Genomic DNA, 24,472 nt, shown 5'->3' with positions numbered 1-24,472 from the left:
TAGAATTTTTCTTTTAAAAAAATAAGCAGTGGAATCCAATTATGATTCTGTTAAGTCACAGCTTTAGGATTTGTCTTAGTCATAGATGTTTATATTAAAAAGTGTGAAGTGAAGTACTTCATTTGTTGAGGAATAACTATTGAGCATGTGCTGTATGCGAAGAACTATTGCTAGGTTCCAGTATAGAAGAGCAGGAATACCAAGATGATGGAGACTGTCCTTTCCTTAAACACTCAGAGTAGTGGGGAATGGAGAAAGTAGACCTATAAAAAGAGTATCATTTAGCATGATGAAGGTTTTGAGAGAGATATAAATAATAAAGAGATTTTGCATGGAAAAGGTAATATTTCACTTGGGTGAATTGTGAAAGGTATATAAAGAATGGAGAAAGCCTAGGAGAACTGCAAGAACAAAGTCCCAGAGTTGATGAAAGTCCTTAGACTGAATATTCAGGAAACTGAAAAATACTGCATCTAAGAAGTGTAGAGTTAAGTGTGTGAGATAATACAACCAGGGAAACAGATTGCATTTAAATTATTTAAAGGTCTTTTTATGTGGAAATAAGTTAGAATTTTATCCTGTGGCTAGGGGTTGCAGACTGTGGCCTGCAAGTCAAATCTGGTTAGCAATCTGTTTTTCTAAGTCCCACAAGCTATAAGGTATTTACATTTAAAAAATATTGTTTAAAAAACAAGATATATATAGAGACCTCTAAGTCTGTGTTTTTACCACAACTTCTAGTCTCCTATCTTCTTTCTCTTAAACTGTGAACCTGTTTTTTACCTTATGTGTGAAGGTTTTCCCCTTACTTCCTTGGTCTTCTTTTATTCCATGCTTGCCGGTATGCAGCAATAATTCCTGGGCTGCCAGTAATTGCTGAAAAACAGTGCTCATGTTTTGTTCTGAAAAATCACTGCTAACTTTTACATATCCTTATTTCTACTTAACCTTCTTTTTGATTCATCTCTTTCTCACTTTGACAAATTCTTACATTGGCTATTCCAAATTCTAAAAGCCCATGTCCCATCTTGTCACTCTCTTCAATGGATGTTGTCTCTGTTTCTTAAGACTGATAAATTCAATCATTCAACCAATTAAACTCTTACTGTATTGTTTTATAGGCCATGAGAAGTCATACCCTTAATAACTTTATCCCAATGCACCAGTAATATTGGTTAATAAATAATACATAATTCCACATGAAAATCTATTTTCAACTTAGTGGGTAATCCTTGTCTGCCCTGAGGTATGTGTGTGCTTCTTCTTTCCTTGCATCGAATTAAATTTAATGTTTTCTACCTTGGCTGGCGTAGCTCAGTGGATTGAGCACGGGCTTCGAACCAGTGTCGCAGGTTTGATTCCCAGTCAGGGTACCTGCCTGGGTTGCAGGCCATGACCCCCAGCAGCTGCACATTGATGTTTGTCTCTCTCTCTCTCCCCCTCTCCCCCTCTCTCCCTCTCTCCCTCTCTAAAAATAAATAAATAAAATCTTTTAAAAATTATTTAAAAAATTAATGTTTTCTTGTCTTGCCTCAACTGTCAAAGTTTATGTGCAGTCCAAGCAACCATGTTAATTTAAAATTTATGGTTAGCATAGTTGCTTTCTTTTACATCAACCATGATTTTCCCCTTTGTGGTCTATATCTTATTTTTTAAGCTATCAGATAGTTTTTGGATAGAAAGAATGATATTAATATATTTCAACAAATATCTCAAACCCTTAGTAGAACAAAATTGTGTATGCATGTTTAGTTAAATGGTTAAGTAATATTAATGATATAGTAATATAGACATTGCAATATGGTAGAAAGGCAGAAGTCTTTGAAATCAAACAAACCTAGTAACACAAAATATAGCTTCTAAGCTATAGCTTATCAGCTGTGTCACATTGGGAGGAATTATCTGCCTTTCATATACTGTTAGGAAAATTAGCAATTGTGATTTAAAGTGTTTAGTAGAGCATCTTGTGTACATAGTATACACTTAATAGATAACTGTTTTTGTACAAGGTAGAAAATGGTAAGTTCAAAAAAGGGATAAAATGTGATAGTAATTCACATGAATGAAGATCAGAGATGGCTTTCTTAGCAGAAAATAGTTTTTGCATTATAATTTAAAAGACAGTAGAATTTGGGCATGCAAAGGTGAGGGAGAAAAAACTGGAATGTCATGAATAAAAGTATTGAGGTAGTGAAGTATAAATCAGTTTAATTAGAAGAGAAGGATTATAGAGGAATGTGGTACCAGATAAGTTTGGTAAGGTAGGTTAGAAAACATTATGGAAGATTTCAAGTCCTGATTTATAATTCAATTAGTAGATAGTAAAGAACTTTTGAAAGTTTTTGAGTAGAGAACAAAGTTATATATGATAATACTAATTTCTGCTGCAGTGCCTATGAAAATCTAAGTGAAGATAAGAACTTGAGATAGTAATTAGATAATACTCAGTATTGTTATGGGTATAAAACAACAGAAACATACCAGTGGTAGTGTAAATTGGTATAACTGTTTTGGAAAACAATTTAGCATTAACTTTTAAAGTTGAAGATGATGGGCAGACTGTATATTCTAGAAATTCTATCCTAGATTAAACCCCAGAGACATGTTCAAGAAGAATGTTGAAAACTCAGCTGTTTATAATAACAAAATCGATAGGAAAAATGAATGACAGCTATACTTAGCAACATGAATGAATATCAAAAGCAATGTTTCATTAAAGATTTTATTTACTTGTTTTTTAGAGAGGAAGGAGAGAGAGAGAGAGGGAGAAGAACATCAGTGTGTAGTTGCCTCTTTTGTGTCCCCGCAACCCAGGCATTGCCCTGACTGGGAATTGAATCAGTGACCCTTTGGATCGCAGACCTATGCTCAATCCACCGAGACACACCAGCCAGGGCTCAAAAACATAATGTTTAACAAAAAAATCAAGTCACCAAATAGTAGTTTGATGCCATTTGTATAAACTTCAAAAAGTAGAAAATTTAATATATATTTTAGGGAATATACATATATGTAGTAAAAGACTAACGAAGAGAATGACAAACATAAAATTTGTAACAGTAGATACCTTTATGAAGGAAAGGCTGGGGATATGACTGGGGAGAGGCACATGGGAGATGCCAAAGTATTGGTAATATTCAGATTCTTTTTTCATTATATTTATTGGAGTAACCTTGGTTAATAAGTTTATATAGGTTTTAACTGTACAATTCCATGATACATCATCTGTAATATTGTATTGTGTGGCCACCATCCAAAGTCCTACTTTCATTACCATATATTTAATCCCCTTTACCCTTTACTATTATACCTCCTATCCCTCTTCCCTCTGGTAACCACTGTCCTGTTGTCTGTGCCTGTGAGTTTTTGTTTGTTTTTTTTTTCATTTGCTGCTCTGCTTTATATTTCACGCAGAATGAAGTCATATGATTCTTGACTTTTTCTGTCTGACTTATTTTGCTTAGCATGATAGTCTCAAGATACATCTATATTGTCACAAGTGGCAGTATTTCATCTTATGGCTGAGAAGTAGTCGATTGTATATGTGTACAGCATATCTTCTTTATCCATTCATATGTTGAAGGATACTTCAGTTGTTTCCATGTTTTAGCCACTGTGATTGATGCTGCAGTGAACGTGGGCATGCATATATCTTCACAAATGTTTTCAAATGTTTCGGGTAGATACCCAGAGGAGAGGTTGCTGGGTCATATTGTAACTCTGTTTTTGAGGACCCTCCATACTGTTTTCAGTGTTCAAAAACCTAATCTGTATATTGCATTATTTTTCTTTTCACTGTACTTGTATAATTCACATATCTATATATGTGAAATTTTTCACAACTAAAAAAATTAAGATCTCATGTCATTAGGTGTAATTGGAAAAAAAAATTGAGGCCATTTTAAAAATACTCTATTTCTCTTTTTACCTAATTTCACTCCTCATTGTATGCTTTTCTCAGAGAAAGAAAGCTCTTCTTTTTGTCAGGGTTAAAGTACTTTTTTACTGTACATTAATTAACATGGCAGCAATTTTTAGAGGTGAAAAATAACCCTAATTTGGCCATTCTTAACACAACATTTGGTTTTACTTTTGACTACTCCTTTTCTAGAAAAATGCCACATGTATAGGTATTTTAAAACAATTGTAACAGTAAGGAATATAGTTTCATAGTCCTTTTGTAAAGCATGCATTATATTCTCTCAGATCAACATGCTGTAATTTGCTTGGTTCATGCCATTTTCTCAGACATTTAGGTTGTTCAGAATTGGTCACCAGATATTCACTGAATATCTTCATGTATTTCATTTTTTGATGAGTTATTTCCTTAGAATAAATTCTTAAAAATAGTAATTGAGTCAAAGGATATAAACATCTGTGTTGCTCTTGATGTGTATTAACATTGTCTTTTTTCAGCAGGATGATTTCTCCACAGCTTCACTAGCATTGGGCAGATCATCCATTCTACTTCTCATTTGCCTTTATGGCCTTCAGGTTTCTATTTTATTAACACATTGTATGCGGGAAATGTATTTATACGTTGTACGTTGACTGGTAGTAGAGCTCGTGATAAAAACTACCCTCAAACAATGTGTTAATTGCCCTTATGACATATTTAACCTTTCTATTCAAGTGATACCTTATAGTCACTATGTTGAAACTCAGGCCTATCTACTACTCTCCAAACCAACTGTTTGGCTAGACTTTTGTCATTTCTGTTTTTGGTTTTATCATTTTATCTAGATATCCAGGCTCTAAACTTCATTTTTCATGGCTTGGGAAATTTTAATCCTTGAAATACTTTTCAAATCTATCTTCTTTTCCATGTCCTTAAACTTCAGTGTCTGTTGAATCAACCATAGCATGTGCTTGAATAACGTGGTTACATTCTGTGGTATTTCATTTGAATATTGATATGATGCCATAGGAACTTAACTCGTGCTTATGATAAAAATGGTTTTGTTATGTGTCATTTAGCGCAAAGTTGCAGAACCTATCCATGACCTCAAGTGAGGACTTACAGTGTCCTTGACTTGACTTTTCAAGTCCTTAGGCTGTGCTTTTCAAACTGGGAGTTTCAACTGACTTAACAGGTTTTGAAATCAGTTTAGTAAATTGTTACCAGAATTTACAAAAACAAAAAATGTCACAGCGTATCTATTTATATTTCATGAAATTGTTTCTCTGTATATTTTGTTGTGGTCCTACTTTTCTGTGGATATATATACCCTGACCCCCCAGTGATGTAGAGACTGTTGTATGGACCGCTTTTTAGTTAAACGAAGATAGTGAGCATTTCAGGTCATTAAGTAATTCTTGAACATTAAATAATTGAGTTTTTAATAATTGTTTTCCTTTACTCACACTAAGAAAAAATATTTTAATGTATCAGTTTGATATAACATTTCTTGCTTACTATTAAAATTATATACTTTTTATGTTTCTTGCTCATATGCCTATCATATTGGTTGTGACTTAACTATTTCCAGATTTCCGTTTATCTTGATTTTATTATAGTATTTTGGGAGATTTTTTCATCAAGTTCAGTTTCTCTTTTTAGTTTTCTCTCTTCGGTATCATGTGCAGAGGGCTTTCTTACTCAAAGATGATAGATATTTATATTCATATAGATACTATTTTAATATGTGGTTTCATTTTTGAAAATTAAAGTGTTTAATATTATTAAGTGATTATAGATTTGAATTTTTAAATGAAGTGAAAATCTTCCATAATATCACATCCTAAGATAGTTATTAAAATTTTATGTCCTCCCAGTGTTTTTTCTTGGCATGTAGCATTACAATTTTGGGATCATGTTAATATAATTCATAGTTTATATTATCCTATGGTTATGCATTTAAACTGATGTCCATTTTTTGTTGTAATAAATCTCCATGAATGTTAATAGATACTCTTCCCCTCACTTCTGCTTTAAACTCCTAGAAATGAGATTCCTGGGCCTAATAATATGTACATTCTTTCTTTCCCTTCTTTTAAATATTTGTTTTTTAAAAGATTTTATTTATTTTTAGATAAAGGAGAGGGGAAGGAGAGAGGGAGAAAAACATCAGTGTGTGAGAGATACATTGATTAATTGCCTCTCTCATACCCTCAGCTGGAGACCTGATCCACAACCCAGGCATGTGCCCTGATTGGGAATTGAACCAGCAACCTTTTGGTTCACAGGCTGGTACTCAGTCTACTGAGCCACACCAGCCAGGGCTAAATATTTCATTGTTTATGTTATCACAGTGGTCCCAGTTTTTTCCTCTTTGCCCCTTACCACCCATCCTACCCTCCATTCCTACAGTCAATCCCCTCACCATTGTCCATATCCATGGGTCATACATATATGTTCTTTGACTACTCTATTCACCTCGTATGTATATATTTGGTCCTCCCACCTTATTCCTCAAACTAGAAACTTGAAGTGTCCATCTTTTTCACCTGCCATATTCAGCCTCTCATCAAATGTTCTTGATTACATTTCCAAACAATTTCTTACATAATACACTTCTTTCCACCTAAACTGCTTCCACCCTAATCAAAGGCATAATCTTCTCTGACCTGGAGTTGTAGTAGCAGTTAAAGGGGTCTTTCCTCCTCTCTTAGCCCTCTCTAAACCATTTTTCACATATCAACCAAAGTCATCCTTGAAAAACATGTCTCTAACATAAATCTTAACAGTTCTGTTCAAAATCCTTTAGTGCTTCTAAATGCAGACCATTCTTATAATCTACAAGGCCCTCTAAGATTAGGCCATTACCTGAATAATCCACATTATTCCCTGTTTATCACTATGCTTTGTCATAGCTTGAAAATGTTAGTTTCTAACTGTAGCATTTTTTTATGTTACATCTGTCTCCTGCACCACATGAGTCCCACCAGGGCAATAACATTTTCAGTTCTGTTCCTCATTGTATATCCAGAACTCAACAGCAGTGAGGTGCTTACTGCGTATTTTTAGAATAATTTAATGTTTCTACATACTCATTAGATGAATAGAACCAATTTATACAATTATCAGAAGTATGACTTTGGGTTGATTTTTTGTATTTAAGTTTGTTTATTTTGGTATATGGTACAAGATAGAGGATTTTTAACTTGATTTTTTTCCAAGTTAGGCACTTGTCCTGTAACCTACTGTTATTCAGCCTTTTTTTTTTTTTTACTTCTTTAAAATACTATATTTATATTACAATAAATTCTTATGTGTTAAACTTCTTTCTGGGCTGGAAACTGGAAAAGCTGGCATTTGTGCTGCCTGCCACCTATCAGACCCAATAAGCAGAGACAGGGATTGAATTTTCCTGGGCGCTTTATTCAGATGGCCAGTGATCTGAGAAGATGGTGGGTTTGTACTCTAACAGACCATCTTATGTTTCCTTTTAAGCCACCCTTTTTTATAAGGGGCCAAAACTGTAGATAAAAGATTTAGGAATTCAAGGGAAGAAATTGTAGGTAAGAGATTTGGAATTCAGGAAAGGGGGTTAATCAGGCAAAAGCTGTAGTCTGGCAATTTCCCTAATGTCCTTTCATTCCCTGATCAGTGATTTTCTTTATCTGTGTCCTTTGAGGCAGAACTGAACTGTCTCTCCCTGGGACACAAGGGGCTCAGATACCAGATTGATTGCTTGTGGTCTTTTTCTGGAGCACAAAGGTCAATGGCTTCTGCTCTCCTGGAGTCAGGGAGGGCTGTACCTGCAGTTACTGAAACAATAGTTTCTTATATGCATTAACTACTAGGCTTATTAACTATTATCTCAAACTAAAATTTTCTGACTCTTGAGCTCCCCCATCAAACTTTCTGTTCTGTAACATTGTTCTGTCAACCTGGGTGCCATGATCATACTATTTTAGTTACTTTTGCTGTATAGTATACATTTTATTAGGCAAATTTCTCTCCATTGCATTAACTTTATTTCCATCCTATATTCTCCCATATGAAGTTTTAACTATCTTGCTAAGTTGCAAAGTACAAAATACTATTGGAATTTCAATTGAAATTGTATTGACTTTACAAAGTAATATATTTAGTGATATTTAGTATTTCTGTCTACAAACTGTTCTGTGTCTGTTTCAGTATTTTATACTTTTCTGTACAGATCCTCAAAATTTCCGAATTTTATTCTTGGGGATGTTTTTTATGGCTATTGGGAGAACTATTGTATCTTCTACCTGCTCATTGCTGATAATAGAGAACAGTTATTTTTGGTTTTTATTATTTTGTGTTTTTTCTCATATGTTTTCAATTTTAGGGGGTCTTAAAGATAGACTAATCTTGTCACAGAATACTTTTAATATGCTTATTCATAAACATATTATTTCAAAGCCCTAATATTATTCTAGGGTTGGGGTTTCAAACTCATTTTCACTGGGGGCCACATCAGCCTTGCAGTTGCCTTCAAAGGGCTGAATGTAGAGCTCCTTGCCCCTAGTTAAGGAGTAGTTACATTTACACAGTCCTAAAATTACATTCGACCCTTTGAAGGCAGCCATGAGGCTGATGTGGCCCATGTTGAAAATAAGTTTGACACCCTTGTTCTAGAGTATGTTTGTAGTTTGAGATTAATCATAAATATCTTATTTGCATGAATATTTGTACATAATTATAATGATGTCCTTGAGTAAAAGTAGAAATATAGTCAACAGTTTAAGGTTGCTGTAGAAAATGAACTAAAATCAAGAAAATTGGAATTTTTCCTCTTAAACTTTTCACAAAGGAAAACTGTAAACCAGAATTAGCAGACTATCTTAGTTCTAAAATAGTATTTTTCTCTCTTCAGGAAGTAGTTCTGAAAGATGGCAGAATTGAAAGACTAAAGTTGGAACTTGAAAGGAAAGATGCTGAAATCCAGAAACTGAAAAATGTGATCACTCAATGGGAGGTTTGTAAACTAGTAATCTGTACAGTTTTTGTTTTTCTTACATATAAATACATTTAATGTTTGAATGATAGAAATATTGTTTCTTCTGTTTAGGTTTTTAAATTAATGATATAAAATTGGAGTAATAATTGATTTATTTTATGGTAAAATATATATAACATTAAATTTGCCATTTTAATGATTTTAAGTGTATGTGTCAGTAGAATTAAGCACCTTTGTAATGTTGTATAGCCATTAATACTGTCTTTTTTCAAAACCTTTTTATTCTTCCAGACAGACTCTTGTACCCATTAAACAGTTCCTTATTTCTTATTCCTTGCAGCCTGTGATAGTCTCTAGTCTCTGTGATTTTGCTTATTCTGGGTACTTCACATAAGTGGAATCATACACTACTTGTTCTCTTATATCTGGCTTATTTCACTTAGCATAATGTTTTCAAGGTTCATCCTTGTTTTAGCATGTGTCAGAATTTCATGCATTTTTGTGACTGAATAATATGCCATTATATGTATATACCACACCTTGTTTATTCATCTATTGATGGACATTTGTATTGTTTTCACCTTTTGGTTATTGTGAATATTGCTGCTATGAACATTGGTGTACAAGTATCTGAGTCCCTGCTTTTAATTCCTTTGGTTATATAACTAAGAGTGGAATTGCTGGGTCATGTGGTAATTCTACATTTAAGTTTTTGAGGAATCACCAAACTGTTTTCCACTAACAACTATACCATTTTACCTTCCCATTAGCAATGCACAAGGGTTCCAGTTTCTCCACATATTCCCTAACGCTTGTTAATTATACAAGTTATGTTAACTATAAACCTACCTATTAGTCTCTTTCGTCCTTTCTTAGGCTTTAAAAAAACCTATTTATTCATCTCAAGTATCTTTCTGGGCTGTGCATATGTAATAGAGAAAAAAATGATAAATCAAATTCTGCCCTAATGAGTCTTTTCATTTTCTTTCCTCCTTAATTTTCACCCCTTTCCCTTAGTTTTTTCTTAGTTGTTTATATTTTTCTTTGCCTTTGTTGAGCACATACCATGTCTCAGACCAGAGAATACAAGGATGAGTTAGCAAGATAGTCTAATGGGGAAGATAAATATAAAAATAATTGCAGTATAGATTTTATAATTGAGATTTGACTGAATGCCCCAGAGCACAGGAACAGGAATGAATTAGCTTTTGCTATTGAAAATTGGTAAGGATATTACAGAAAAGATGGGATTTCCAAGTTGAGAGAATAGTGCATACAAAGGCATGGAAATGGTAGGAAATACATTGTTGCTGACATTTAGAGAAATAGGAAGTTATAGAACAGGGGGGTCAAACTCATTTTCACCAGGGGCCACATCAGCCTCACTGCTGCCTGCAAAGGGCCAAAATAATTTTAGCACTGTATAAATGTAACTACTACTTAACTGTTAAGGAGTTGAAATTACATTCGGCCCTTCGAAGGCAACTGTGAGGCTGATGTGGCCCCTGGTGAAAATGAGTTTGACACCCTTGTTGTAGCATGTGAAACTGGAGATGTTAACTAGGGTCAGAATCTAGAAGGTAAGTGACATGAAAATTGCTTTGTGCGATGATAATGCACATAGCTGAGGGCCTGGAGTGAACATAGTCTGGTAAAGCAATTAACAGGTATTGAGTGTAAGAGCAAGAGTACATTTTGAACTAGTTTAGAGAGTGGAATAATAGATCTCATTTTGGACATGTTGAGTATGAAATAGCTATAGATTCATCATAGGTGTTTAAGATACAGTAGGGCACAGTGGAGTCAGAACATACGTGTATTTAACTTAACTTTAATTATTCTCTTTCATGAAATTAAAAATACCAGTAAGGGCACTGTGTATTTCATTTGTGCTATTTACCATAAATTGCATGGTACTGGAATTTTATAAATTTATGTTTTTATAGATAATTTACTATTTATAATTATGAATATTGAATGTTATTTTTATGGACAGTATAAAGGATTTTCATGGGTAATGTTGCTCATTTGCAATTTTTACTTTAAGTGCTGATTTCAGATACTAAGGCTGTTCTAAGAGATGACTCCATGTATACTGATCTGGACTTTGAACAAAAGGCTTGTGTTAGAGATAGTTTGGTGAAATACATTGAAATCCTGATAGTTAGAATTTCATAAGATATAGTTACATATTCACAATGGATATATTTCTTTATTCATAGTGAATATAGCTGTAGTTGACTGTATAAGGTTTCTTCTTCATATTTTTATGTTCCCATCTGACTTACCTTTTTTATTAATTTTTTAAGATGCTCAGGAGTCCTATTCCCTTTTATTTATTATTGTGCTTGCTTCTGTTCAGTGTATCAGCAATTTACTGGGCAGAGTATTTAGTAAAATCCATCTTTATTGGACTTGACTTTAAAATACGTTACATTTGTTTTACAAGAAAGACTTTGAATCTGGTAACTTCTGTGCATGTATCTGTGATCTCTTTCTCTGGTTTCTTATTTTTCTATAATGTATTAAATGTATTGTTTTTTCTAATGCATTACATATTTATAAGTAATTCAGAGTATTGAATAAATGTGGTTTAGAGTGAAAATTCTTTGGAATATGGGGGTTAATGTGGAAACACAGTTTCTCTTGTTTATAAATGTGTAATTGTGTCATTTATGTAGTCTGAGAAGAAGCTAAACCATTGGAGAAAAGAATTACAAATAATTAAAAGATATTTTAGTAAATCAGTAATTCATATCAGTGAAAAATTACTTTCACAATAGTTATTAAAATAACAAGATATTAGTAAATTTCATCTTAACTGAGAACACATGGCTGTGCTGTAACCACTCTATTTGTGTACCAAAATTTAAAGTTAAATAAAATAAAAAATGTACTTTCTCAGTCACGCTAAATGCATTTCCACCAGTTAACAGTCACATAGTGGATAGTGGCAGATACGGAGCAGATACAGAAAATTGTGGTGTAGTACTGGATACTCATGGTACAGAGCTATGAATCATTTTTCTTTTTGTTTTCATCACATTATTTTGAAATGCTAAGGGTTTTATTTGAGGAAGAAAAGAAAAAAGCTTCAGGAAAATTTAATATTATTCTGAGTTTTCTCCCCTTTCATTCTTCTCCTTTATTTTTCAGTCACCTATAATACTAACTTCTATTATCATACCAGGGATTTAATTTAAGTAATAGACAGTTCTGAATACACTTTCCTCATCCTGTTTCTTTCAGAAGTGACTTATGTCTTTGGACAGGCTGAGAACTCATAGATTCATAAATTGATAGTAAATCATTATATAATTTACTTGACAAAATTAAATCTTTTTTTCTTTGACTATTAGGCAAAATATAAAGAAGTGAAGGCAAGAAATGCACAGTTATTGAAAATGCTTCAGGAAGGTGAAAGTAAGTAATTTTTGTGGTTTTACAATTAAAAGTTTATCTTGAGACTGCCGGCCAAGATGGAGGCATAGGTAGACGCACTGTGCCTCCTCATACAACCAAAACTAAGGACAACAAAAATTTAGAAACAAAAAAACAACCAGAACAGAGAGAAATAAACTGAACGGAAGTCTGACAACCATTCATCCAGACCAGTAAGGAGGGGCGGAGTCGGAGGCCTACGAAAAGGGTTCGAGGGGTCCCAGCAGGAAAAAGCAGTGGCTGGCAGACGGCGGGAGCGCAGGACACAGGCGGCAGTTGGCAGACCCCAGAGGCACAGAGGCAGCTGACAGACTGGTGGCAGACCCTGGGCGTGGGAGGCAACGAGCACACCCAGTGAGGTGCACAAGGCAGCTGGCTGTCCACAGTCAAATATTCGTGCACAGATGAACTAGGTGAAAAAGGGCAGTGACACAGACCGTGCAACCCAGGGACCCAGCACAGGGAAACAAAGCCTAAAAGCACCGATTGAAAACACCTGTGGGGGATGAGGCCAGGAGAATCTTCCAGCCTCACAGGAGGCTCCTTGGGGAGACCCACAGAGTCCTAGAAAGTATACAAGCCCACCCACCCGGGAGCCAGCACCAGATGGGCCCAGTTTGCTTGTGGGAAGCAGCAGAGGGGACTGAAGTTCTAGAGAGAGCAGAGCAGGCTCCATTGTTCCCTCTCTGACCCCGCCCCCACATAGAACATCACAACCAAGCGACTTAGGTGCCCCACCCTGGTGAACACCTAAGGCTCTGCCCCTCATATGTAACAGGCGTGACCAGACCAAAGAGGGAAGAAGTAAAAAAAAAGAATGGCTCAAACAGAATTGAAAGCCCCTGGGTCAGTACTCTTAAGCAAACGAGAGATAGCCAACCTATCAGATGCACAGTTCAAAGCACTGGTGATCAGGATGCTCACAGAATTGGTTGATTTTGGTCATAAATTAGATGAACAAATGAAGGCTACAATAAGTGGAATGAATAAAAATGCACAGGGAACCAATAGTGATGGGAAGAAAACTGGGACTCAAAAGAACAGAGTAGACCAGAAGGAAGAAAGAAACAACCAGACAGAAAAGAATGGAGAAGTAAGAATTCAAAAAAATGAGGAGAAGCTTAGGAATCTCCAGGACATCTTTAAACATTCCAACATCCGAATTATAGGGGTACCAGAATGGGAAGAGGAAAAACAAGTGAAAAAGTTATTTGAACAAATAATAAAGGAGAACTTCCCCAATCTGGCAAGGGAAATAGACTTCCAGGAAGTCCAGGAGCTCAAAGAGTCCCAAAGAGGTTGGACCCAAGGAGGAACACACTAAGGCACATCATAATTACATTAGCCAAGGTAAAAATGAAGGAGAGAATCCTAGAAGCAGCAAGAGATAAGGGGACAGTTACCTACAAAGGAGGTCCCATCAGAATGTCAGCTGATTTCTCAAAAGAGACCTTGCAGGCAAGAAGGGACTAGAAAGAAGTATTCCAAGTCATGAAAGGCAAGGACCTACATCCAAGATTGCTCTGTCCAGCTAAGCTTTCATTTAGAATAGAAGGGCAGATAAAGTGCTTCTCAGATAAGGCCAAGTTAAAGGAATTCATCATCACCAAGCCCTTATTATATGAAATGTTAAAGGGACTTATCTAAGAAAAAGAAGATAAAAAATATGAGCAGTAAAAAAAGATGTCAAACTCACAGTAATTAACAACCACACCTAAAACAAAAGCAAACTAAGCAAACAACTAGAACAGGAACAGAGCCACAGAAATGGAGTTCACATTGAGGGTTATCAACAGGGGAGTGGGAGGAGGAGAGAATGGGGAAAAGGTATAGAGAATAAGTAGCATAGATGGTAGGTAGAAAAGACAGGGGGAGGGCAAGAATAGTATGGGAAATGTAGAAGCTGAAGAACTTATGACACAGGGACATGAACTAAAGGGGGGGATTGTGGGTGGGAGGGGGTGGGAAGTGTGGAGGGGAGTGAAGGGGGAAAATGGGACAACTGTAATAGCATAATCAATAAAATACATTAAAAATAATTATAAAAAAAGTTTGTTTTAAAAAATAGTTGAAGATAATTTTTCAACATACATGATTTATTAACTGAACAAAATCAAAAGGTTTCCCAGAGTGATGCAAACTGAATTGTTGCTGGTAAATTTTTATTGCAAGTCACTTTAATAGCACCTTAGGTATTATACACATTTATAATTATTCATGTAAGAGAAATCTTGAAATTTCAATTCTTATAAATTATTAGACTACAGTTGGCAGGAAAATAAGAATAATATTTACTTAAGATTCTGCTTTTTTAATTGTTGTTCAAGTACAGTTGTCTCCATTTTCCCCTCACCACTCTCCCCTGCCCCACCCTCCCCCACCTCCCACTCTCAGTCCTGCCCCCTCTTTGGCTTTATCTATGGGTCCTTCATATGTGTTGCTTGACAACCCTTCCCCATCCCCCCCTGTAAGTTGATGTATGAAAATCCCCATTAATCAGTTTCATTCCTGATTATGTTTACTTGCTGATACTTAACCTTGAAAGTTCTACAAAAATTTTTCATTCATGACAGAAAAAATGTGTATTAATTTTTAATATAAGCTTATACAAAGGAAATTAAAAAGAGACATAGAGAAAGTCATGAATGAGAAAATCTAAATAGACAAAATTAAGTCTACTAAACAATTTTCCCCATTAATATGTATTAATGAAACATCAAATATAGCTCCTATATCTCGGAGTCCTCTCCCACATACAGCACCAGAATACCCTGCCCTGGAAAATACCTAAGGCTCCATCCCTTACTTCATAACAGGCACATGGAGACAAAAAATATGGCCCAAATGAAAGAACACATCAAAGCTCCAGAAAAAATACAACTAAGTGATGAAGAGATAGCCAACCTATCAGATGCACAGTTCAAAACACTGGTAATCAGGATGCTCACAGAAATGGTTGAGTGTGGTTGCAAAATAGAAGAAAAAGTGAAAGCTATGAAAATTGAAATAAAGGTAATCAACAGTGAAGAGAAGGAAGCCAGGACTCAACAATTTGGACCAGAAAGAAGGGAGAAACATTCAACCAGAACAGAGTGAAGAAATAAGAATTCAAAAAAATGAGGAGAGGCTTAGAAACCTCCAGGACAACTAAATGTTCCAAGATCTGAGTCATAGGGGTGCCAGAAGGAGAAGAGGAAGAGCAAGAAATTGAAAGCTTATTTGAAAAGATAATGGAGAACTTCCTCAATCTGGGGAAAGGAAATAGACTTCCAGGAAGTCCAGGAAACTCAGAGAGTCCTAAAGAAGTTGGACCCAAGGAAGCACACACCAAGGCACATCATAATTACATTACCCAGGATTAAAGATAAGGAGAGAACCTTAAAAGCAGCGAGAGGAAAGGAGACGGTTACCTACAAAGAAGTTCCCAGAAGACTATCAGTTGATTTCTCAATAGAAACCTTGCAGGCAAGAAGGGGCTGGAAAGGAGTATTTGAAGTCATGAAAGGCAAGGACCTACAACCCAGATTACTCTATTCAGCAAAGCTATCATTTAGAATGGAAGGGTAGATAATGTGCTTCCCAGATAAGGTCAAATTAAAGGAGTTCATCATCACCTAGCCCTTATTACATGAAATGTTAAAGGGACTTATCTAAGAAAAAGAAGATCAAAAATACAAACAGTAAAATGACAACAAACTATCAACAACTGAACCTAAAAAAAAAAAGAAACAACTAGCACAGGAACAGATTCACAGAAATAGGGGTCACATGGAGGGTTATCAGCGGGGAGGGGGTGGGGAGAGAATGGGGAAAAGGGTACTGGGAGTAAGAAGCATAAATAGGAGGTAGAAAAAAGACAGGGGGAGGTTAAGAATCATATGGGAAATGGAGAAGCCAAAGAACTTGTATGTATGACCCATGAACATGAACTAAGGTGGGGCGGGAGGGATGTTGGAGGGGTTACAGGGAAGAGGGGAATAAAGGGGAGGAAAAATGGGACAACTGTAATAGCATAATCAATAAAATATATAAAAATATAATTCCTGTGAGTACCCTATAGTACTTAAGAAATGTGAAACTCACTTTGAAGAATAAGTAAACAAGACCAAAAAATTATTTCAAATATGAAGATATTGGGAATGGAATTATCCTTCCAAAATTTAAATTATATTATTACATAACAGTTAACAAGACAATGAGTAAAAGCCAGAAATCCTGTCCAATTGAACAGAATACAGGCTTGAAGTAGATTCAGACTTATTTTTTAATAATTTTTCTATTTTTTTATGACTGTAACTATTATACAACTTAACTATGATGAAACAGAAGTTAAAGAATGATGAGGAAGGGCATTATTTGAAAAATTGATACCAGCTTCCTGAGATTCACTTAGATCAGTTCATGTTACTGAGTTTATGTGGATCATTTAATGAATAAAATTATGAAAATAAAATAAATGTTTACAAGGTATGTTTCTAATTGAGTAAATTAAGGATATCATTAGATACATGTTTTTTAAATGTGAAATAAATATTCTTTAGCTAAAGAAACATTGTAAAAATTGAAAAAAATTAACTGATTATTCTCAATAACAGATTAAAAATGGCAACCAGCAGATAAAATCGGTGTCCATACTCATACTATAAATAATCCAAGTAGAAAAACTTGATATAGGACCATTACATGAAAAATACACTACATAAGGTCTGTGGGGAAAGTGGAGTTAGAAGCATACAATGGTAAAAACTTTGTCAGTGAAATATTTTTAAAAGATGGGTATATAATAAAAGCTCTGTAACAGTTATAGACAGTTATAGTTTTACCTCTTCATCTTCTCTTAGCTTGTTTTTCCCCTCTTGTTTTAAAATTGTCGAGTTAGATTTTCATTTAGTAGTCATTATCATGGAATTTGTCAGCAACGTGGAAATTTTTAATGCTTAGGAAATGTAGGGACCAAAATAATAGATCTCTTCTTCCCCAAAGACAGAAAAAAAAATCTCTAGACAAATGAATAGTTCTGAGAGACCTCAGTTGTTATATGATCAGCTATATGTCACAGGCATTACATTTATTTGACAATGTTTTATTAGTATAAAAGACATATACAATTTTTTTTGCAGGCCTTATGGTGTACTCACCCTGGCAATTTAACAAAACAAAACAAAACAAAGAGAAACACTATATTTTTAAATTTTATTTTTATTTTTTAAAGATTTTGTTTATTTATTTTTAGAAGGGGAAAGGGAGGGAGGGAAACATCAGTGTGTGGTTGCCTATCACGTGCCCCCTACCTGAGACCTGGCCCACTACCCAGGCATGTACCCTGACTGGCAATTGAACCAGCGACTCCTTGGTTCGCAGGTGGCACTCAATCCACTGAGCTGCACCAGCCAGGGCCACTGTACATTTTTTTTTTAATATTGAAGATTAATCAAGGTATTGAAAGTTTTCTCCCTATGTGAATTTTTTTTATTTTCTAGTGCACTTGTCCTTTTTACTGTTTCACTCTCTGTGCAATTTATATTTTAATGCTATAGAAAATGTAAAATTTCCAGGAACACTGCTGTGGTGATAATAAGTAATCAGAATTTACCAGTGGAAAATAAAGAGTTTTATAGGGTCAAGAAATACATTCATTAAATATGAGGACAATTATCTTAGCCTGACTGCATTGGTATCTTGGGTCAGTAATTGTTAAGTTATTTGAGTGATTGGAAAGATTATAATCTTATTTTTCCTTTTCTTGTCAGTGAAAGATAAAGCAGAAATACTATTGCAAATTGATGAATCACAAAGTATCAAGAATGAGCTGACTATACAGGTAAGGGAAACTGTATACAAGACTGATATTCTTAAGCTGTGCTTTAGTCTTGAATTATGAAACTTGACTAAACAAAAATATAGCCATCGACGCTGCAAGAAAGTCATATAAATTGGTGAACAGACAATACAGTATACAGATGTTGTGTTATAGAATTGTATACTTGAAACCTATATGATTTTATTAACCAGTGTCACCCCAATACATTCAATAAAAAACACCAAAAAGAAAGTAATATAAATGATACTTCATTATTAGTATTCAATATGTATAGCAAATGAATGAAGATTCTGTTTACTGTGTAAAGGAGGTAAGTATTTCCTGAATAGGGGAAATTAAAGTTGTGTTTTAGGTGATATGGACCACGAATATAGAGGTAGAAAGGGCAGGCAGAACTTACCTTACTCTTGGGCTTGATTTTCTCCTCTTCCCATCCTGATTCTGTGGAGTTAGAACAGTGAGCTTGTCCTAGCTATCTCTAATTTACAGCTAAGTAAAATGTTTAATTGAAAATTGGGGAGGCGAGGAGGGATTCTTCTCTGATGCTCATTTATCTGATAGTCAAAAATCATCATTGTGAATAAGTAATAATAATTAGGGTTATTATATGTATGGTGCCAGGTGGCAGGTACTGGAAATGCTGAGAACACTTTGTAAAGTATATGATTATCTAACTACTATGCTGTTCACACCTGAAACTAATACTATATAATATATATATTTTTACATTCAATATTATATATATATGATTACACAAAGCTAAAAAATGAATTAAGAGTATTTGCCTAAAAACACAATGAAAGTCTTTTTAAAAAATTGAATATTTGGTTATAGGTGACTTCACTGCATGCTGCATTAGAACAAGAAAGATCTAAAGTGAAAGTTTTACAAGCAGAGTTAGCCAAATACCAGGTATGCTTTTATAATTTTGATAGTGTTTTCATCACAGATAATACATTTGAAATAGATACTATGTGATTGAATAACTGTGCTATCTTAGGCCAAAATTTATTCACTAGAAATATTAATTTTGTTAAATTTGCTATATAACATACATTTTTAAAAATGTAAGGTTATTCTAGATGTTGGTATTAACTAAAGTATTGGCAATAACTAAAGTATTTCAGAAAAATCCTTGCTACTACATGGATGATATAGTATACATGCCATTGACTCATACTGAGGAAAGGCACATAATGACATTTGTCCCATTATATAATAAGTTTAATCACTTAAGTACAGCAATATCTTTTAGATGTCTTCATTGTAAAAGTATATTTTCCACTTTGTAATTAATAAATGATATGTGGAGTGATACTTTGAGATTGTGCAACTGTCCTTTTCTTTTTACCCAATGGTTTACCATCCATTGATGATATTTGTAGCAGTTATTTTGGTGGTTGCAAAATAGTGATTTTTCTAATTCTGTCATTTCTTCTGCATTCACAAGCTGGCATTCAGCATTTTTTTCTGGATGACACAGTAAAAAATATCAGTGCTTTTTTTCAGTCTATGTGTATGTGTATATGTGTGTATATATAAACACACATTTATTTGTATGTATGTATGTGGGTCTAAGTCATGACATAAAATGTGTTGATTAAGGTGGGGTCATAGTCAAAAAAAGTTTGAGGGCCACTGGTGGCCTAGAGAACATTCCAGTTGTTTAGTCCCAGCTTTGATATCAGTCTGGGAGGGAGAATTTGCCTGGGAGGCTTTGAAAATGATTTTTGAAAAATTTTTTGTGTTTTTTTTAATCTTATTGAGGAGCAAGGTAAGATTTAAAAGCTGTATAACATTGGTAAATTTATTTTCATTTTCTTGCTATCAGAAGATAAATCTTGTTTTTAATACATATCACATACATCTCAGGTCCTATGTAACCTTTTTATATTTATTTTCTCTGAATGAATTTTTGCAGAGCTTTTATTTGTCCATAAATAACAGTGTTTTTAGACTTGATTTTTTTAAAACAAAGGTTGATAGAGAAATGTTTTGGTTACTAAGAGGAAAGTTATATGCTGAAAAAAGACAAAAAGATTAAAAAAACAAAAACAAAAACAGAGAAGCTGCCATCATTATTAATTTGACCTGGGTTTCAAGTGCCCCTGATACAACCACCATTTTCAGAAAGGCACTTTCCCAGACTTGGCTGATCATCAGAATCACTTGGGAGCTTTTTGAATTACAGATAGTTTTGTCCATTCCTGGTAACTGTGAATAAATAGGTCTGGGACAAAGTCTAGACATCAGAATTTTAAAAATATTACTACACAGGTGATTCTAATGATCAACTAAATTTGGGCACCATTGCCATAGTTTATAAAAATGGAGGAAAAAACTATAAAATCATGTTAAGGCAAATACATCAAACCATTATTAATGGTTAAAATGGGAGGTGGGTAGAGTAGTTATGGATGATTTTAATTTTCTTCTTTGTACTTTCTGTAATTCTACAAGTATTTAGTTTTAAAATCAGAATAAGGCAGAAAATGTTAGTGTTAAAATTAATATAAAATACTTCTTGTCTTTTAAGCTGCCTTTTTTCTTGGTCCACATCAAATACCATAGATGGAGTTTCAATTGGAGCAGATTAAATACAGATGTATATATGTCACTGAGCAGTATGAAAAATACAATCTACTTTCCAACCCAGTGAAGAAGAAAACCAGACTTCTAGTGCTATCTGATAAGATGTCTGACAAAACTTACATTATAAATTAAATTACCCCAAAGGGTAATGAACTGAATTACTAAATGTGCTGATCATATGGAATAAATTGTTTTAGTATTGATCAAAATTGTTATTTTAAAAACAATCTGGGACAGCCTAAAAGAACTTTAAAAAATAAGATATTTGTGATTTTACTAAGTCTAGGCTAGTTCCCTTAGATGTAACTGATTTTTACAACTACTTTAACTATTTTTAAAAATAATCCTGTAAAAATAATTTAGTAGAATGCACATTCAAATTTGCAACAAACTCAAAAAAGAAATTGATTCCTTCTTGTACTCAAAAATGCCTTCAGTTTCATATATTCTTAATTTGCAAATGCCCCCAGAATGGTATTTCCTCAATAATTTGCCCTATTTTTCTTTACAGGGTGGCAGAAAAGGGAAAAGAAACTCTGAATTCGACCAGTGTAGGTGATTCCATTGGCCTTTGAGGTCAACACAAAAATAAAAGTTTTCAGGGTTTTGCAAAATGTATATATTTAATGCTGTGCAACTGCTAAGCTATGCAGTTTTTGTTGAAGAAATACTTAAAATAGCTTACTAACAGTCTATAATTTTTGGTCCTTTTGGCTTAAAGTGAAAAGAAGAAAAACAGAATTCCAGCAGAATGCAATGATTATTGTTTACTATTCATACTTCGTATCACTTTAGTTTTTCATCAGTCAATAAAATTAATTTACTCTTCCATTAATATGTTTGATTTTTGTAAGTTTCATAAACAATGTGAAATGATTATTTTTACTATAGCACAAACAATTAATTGGATTTTTTAAATTCAGTGAATATTTACTCAGACCTTTCTGCATGCTAAACCTATGGGACATACAAGATGAGTGAAAAGTGGTTGATATCCTCAAGTAGCTTATTCTCAGGGGAAACAGAGGTGGAGGTAGGAAAAGATAACAGCAAAAATAATTACCATACAAATTAGAGTGTGATATCACATTTTTTGGAAATTGAGAAAACTTTATGAGATAGTTTTTCTGTAAATTTGTTGAAAAGCATCCAGGCAAAAGGAATAAAATATGGGCTGAAATATTTGTTTAAAGAACAGTCTGGCTTGAGGACAGAAACATGACATGCTGAGAATAGAGTGTGTTGATGGGGAGAAATGAGAGATCTTTTGTTAGTATAATCAATTACTAGAATAATTTGTAGTTTATTGCATTCATTTTTCAGTGTAGTCAGTGATATACAAATATGATTCATTAAAGTACCAAGGATAAAGACTTTTTGGTTGTATAAAAAAGATGAATATATAAATAACTGCTTGTGACCTCCAAAACCAGCATTACATGAAAGATTCCACTTTATGACAGTCTTGGAAGAAAAAATACTTATTAAATAAATAAACAATATCATTGTTCTTATGTCTGGCTTCTTCTACGAGGTTACATGAACCTTGTAAATTTTGTTATTGAACTAAAGTGGGGTTTCAGCTGCCCACTGCCTCCAATAGTCAAATTCTAGAGGCAGAAGCTGTTGAGAAAGGAAAGAGGTTTTTATTGAAATGCTGCACAATCTGGGAGAATGGCAGACTCTTGCCTGAAATCCCATCCCCTCCAGGAAACCTGGAGAAAAACTCAGCCATCCTCAGCTAGACTAAAACCAAAGACAGTGTCCAGAGTTCCTTCTCCCATTTAAAGTACCATCCCTTGGGAACCACAGGTAGCCACTGAGTGGTCATCCAGGCAACTCAGCTTTTCTCCTGGCCACTGTCAGGCTTCAGGCTCCCTCCTGGAACCCACCTGTGGGCCGTGCACTGCTATTGGCCCTTAGGCTTCCAGGGCCAGAAAGTCCTGCAAATTCAGCAGCCAGTGTGTTACAGGGGTGGGTAAGAGTGCACCCCTTCCCTCCCTTGGAATTTTATTAGTTTTGGGTTTGGGAAGAGCCAAGTACTTTCTCAGAAATGTCCAGTTAACTTTCCAAATTTCTGTGCAGTCTGAAAGGGTCCACCTCCAGACCAATCCCTTATTTTCCCCAGGCTAAACTGACAGGCTTCTTCAATCCAGCACCTGGCCTCCTGCTGCCATTCTGACCTTTATTGTGCATGTGCCTGCCTTCCCCTGGTCTCTTCCCCTTGTCCCACCCCCCAGTCAGGTACCAGAAAGGGGTAGGAGGGCTTTTCCCTCCATGCTTTGTCATGCCATCCTTGCATACTCAGTGCAATGCCTCCTCTTGGCCATTCATCTCTGGAGCAGGGGAGGAGTGTTTGCAATGCAGAAGCTGGAACACCCAGACCCACTCACTGCCTCCAGCAGTTTGCATTCTCTTCCTGTGGCCCCTCCTGTTCACTTGACTTCCACCCCTCTGTTTCCAGCAGTCTGGTCAGGCTGTTGATATCAGTTGTGACCTGCTCCCTATACTCTCAGTGCATAGTTCTCTATGTGGCACAGAGGAGATGCTAAAGAATTATTTGTTCAATTAAGTGGTAAAGCTATTTGAGATAGTTTTTCTCTAATTTTACCTTTAAATACAATTAAGTACTATCAGAACCTAATTAATTAGTTATATATGGTAATTCCATGATACTGTATTTTTCACCTCAAGGATTAACAAAATCAAATTTCTAATATTGTTTTACATGAACAAACTAGACAGAACTTGAATCAGAATAGTTTCAATTATAATTGAATTACCCAAGTAGTTAATGACTGAATTATTAAAGCATACTGTATTATCATCTGCTTTGATTATCTGCCTATATATTATCTATTTTGGTACATTATCTAGAATCTAGCATAGTGCCTGGTACCTGATAGGCACTCAACAGATATTTTTTACTAGTGTATATTCATTTAACATCTCCTGGGCACAGAGAAAACTTCATTGATTATCCTCTTTTGTTCTGGGCAGTCTTTGGAGTATTGTATTCATAGCTCTGTTTTTCCCCTGAATTCTTTTTTCTTGACTGATATATCCATTCCTCTGGCTTAATCTATCACTTTTAGGTAAGTATATCAGTTTCAACAGGAAAAGCTTTATTTATTCAGAGATTGAAAAGACTGGCAGTGAGCAGTTGGTGATTTCTTCTGTTAAATTGATTTCTCAGGCATTCCCTTTTAATAAACACCATTAGTAAGATTCTTTTCAGTCAATTCAGTCAGTTTATCGGGAAACAACAGTAGAGTGGATGAAACCAAGGATCAAATCAATGATTTGGAACATAAGGAGGCAAAAAACAACCAATCCAAACAACAAGAAGAAAAAAGAATCCAAAAAAAATGAGAATAGTGTAAGCATCCTCTGGGACAACTTAAAGCATTCCAACATTTACATCATAAGGGTACGTCATAATTAAAATGCCAAAGGTTAAAGATAAAGAGAGAATCTTAAAGCAGTAAAAGAAGTTAGTTACCTACAGGGGAGTTCCCATACGACTGTCAGCTGGTTTCTCAAAAGAAATTTTGTAGGTTAGAAGGGATTGGCAAAAAATATTCAAAGTCATGTAGAGCAGGGACCTACAGCCAAGATTGCTTCACCCAGCAGAGATATCATTTAGAATTGAAGGGCAGATAAAGAGCTTCCCCAACAAGAAAATACTAAAGGAGTTCATCATCACGAAACCATTATTATATGAAATGTTAAAAGGACTTATTTAAGA

At 34.7% G+C, this 24,472-nt stretch overlaps 1 protein-coding gene across 4 annotated transcripts in view; it reads left to right on the top strand.

Moving 5' to 3' along the window:
• Positions 1-21,559, top strand: part of GKAP1 (G kinase anchoring protein 1) — a 75,906-nt gene extending 54,347 nt beyond the window's left edge. For all 4 annotated transcript variants that reach the window (XM_045840386.1, XM_045840387.1, XM_045840388.1 and 1 more), the window contains 5 exons: positions 8,787-8,888; positions 12,230-12,293; positions 18,062-18,132; positions 18,967-19,044; positions 21,236-21,559. In XM_045840386.1, coding sequence (XP_045696342.1) covers positions 8,787-8,888; positions 12,230-12,293; positions 18,062-18,132; positions 18,967-19,044; positions 21,236-21,283 — 363 coding nt within the window. In that variant the 3' untranslated portion in view covers positions 21,284-21,559. The remainder of the gene's footprint in view (positions 1-8,786; positions 8,889-12,229; positions 12,294-18,061; positions 18,133-18,966; positions 19,045-21,235) is intronic.
• Positions 21,560-24,472: the final 2,913 nt, after the last annotated feature.

This window comes from Phyllostomus hastatus, unplaced genomic scaffold (assembly GCF_019186645.2).
Source record: "Phyllostomus hastatus isolate PE091 unplaced genomic scaffold, TTU_PhHast_1.1 phas_contig_34, whole genome shotgun sequence".
NCBI lineage: Eukaryota > Metazoa > Chordata > Mammalia > Chiroptera > Phyllostomidae > Phyllostomus > Phyllostomus hastatus.
Note: the sequence above shows the minus strand (reverse complement) of the source record. Positions and strands in the feature narration are given on the sequence as shown.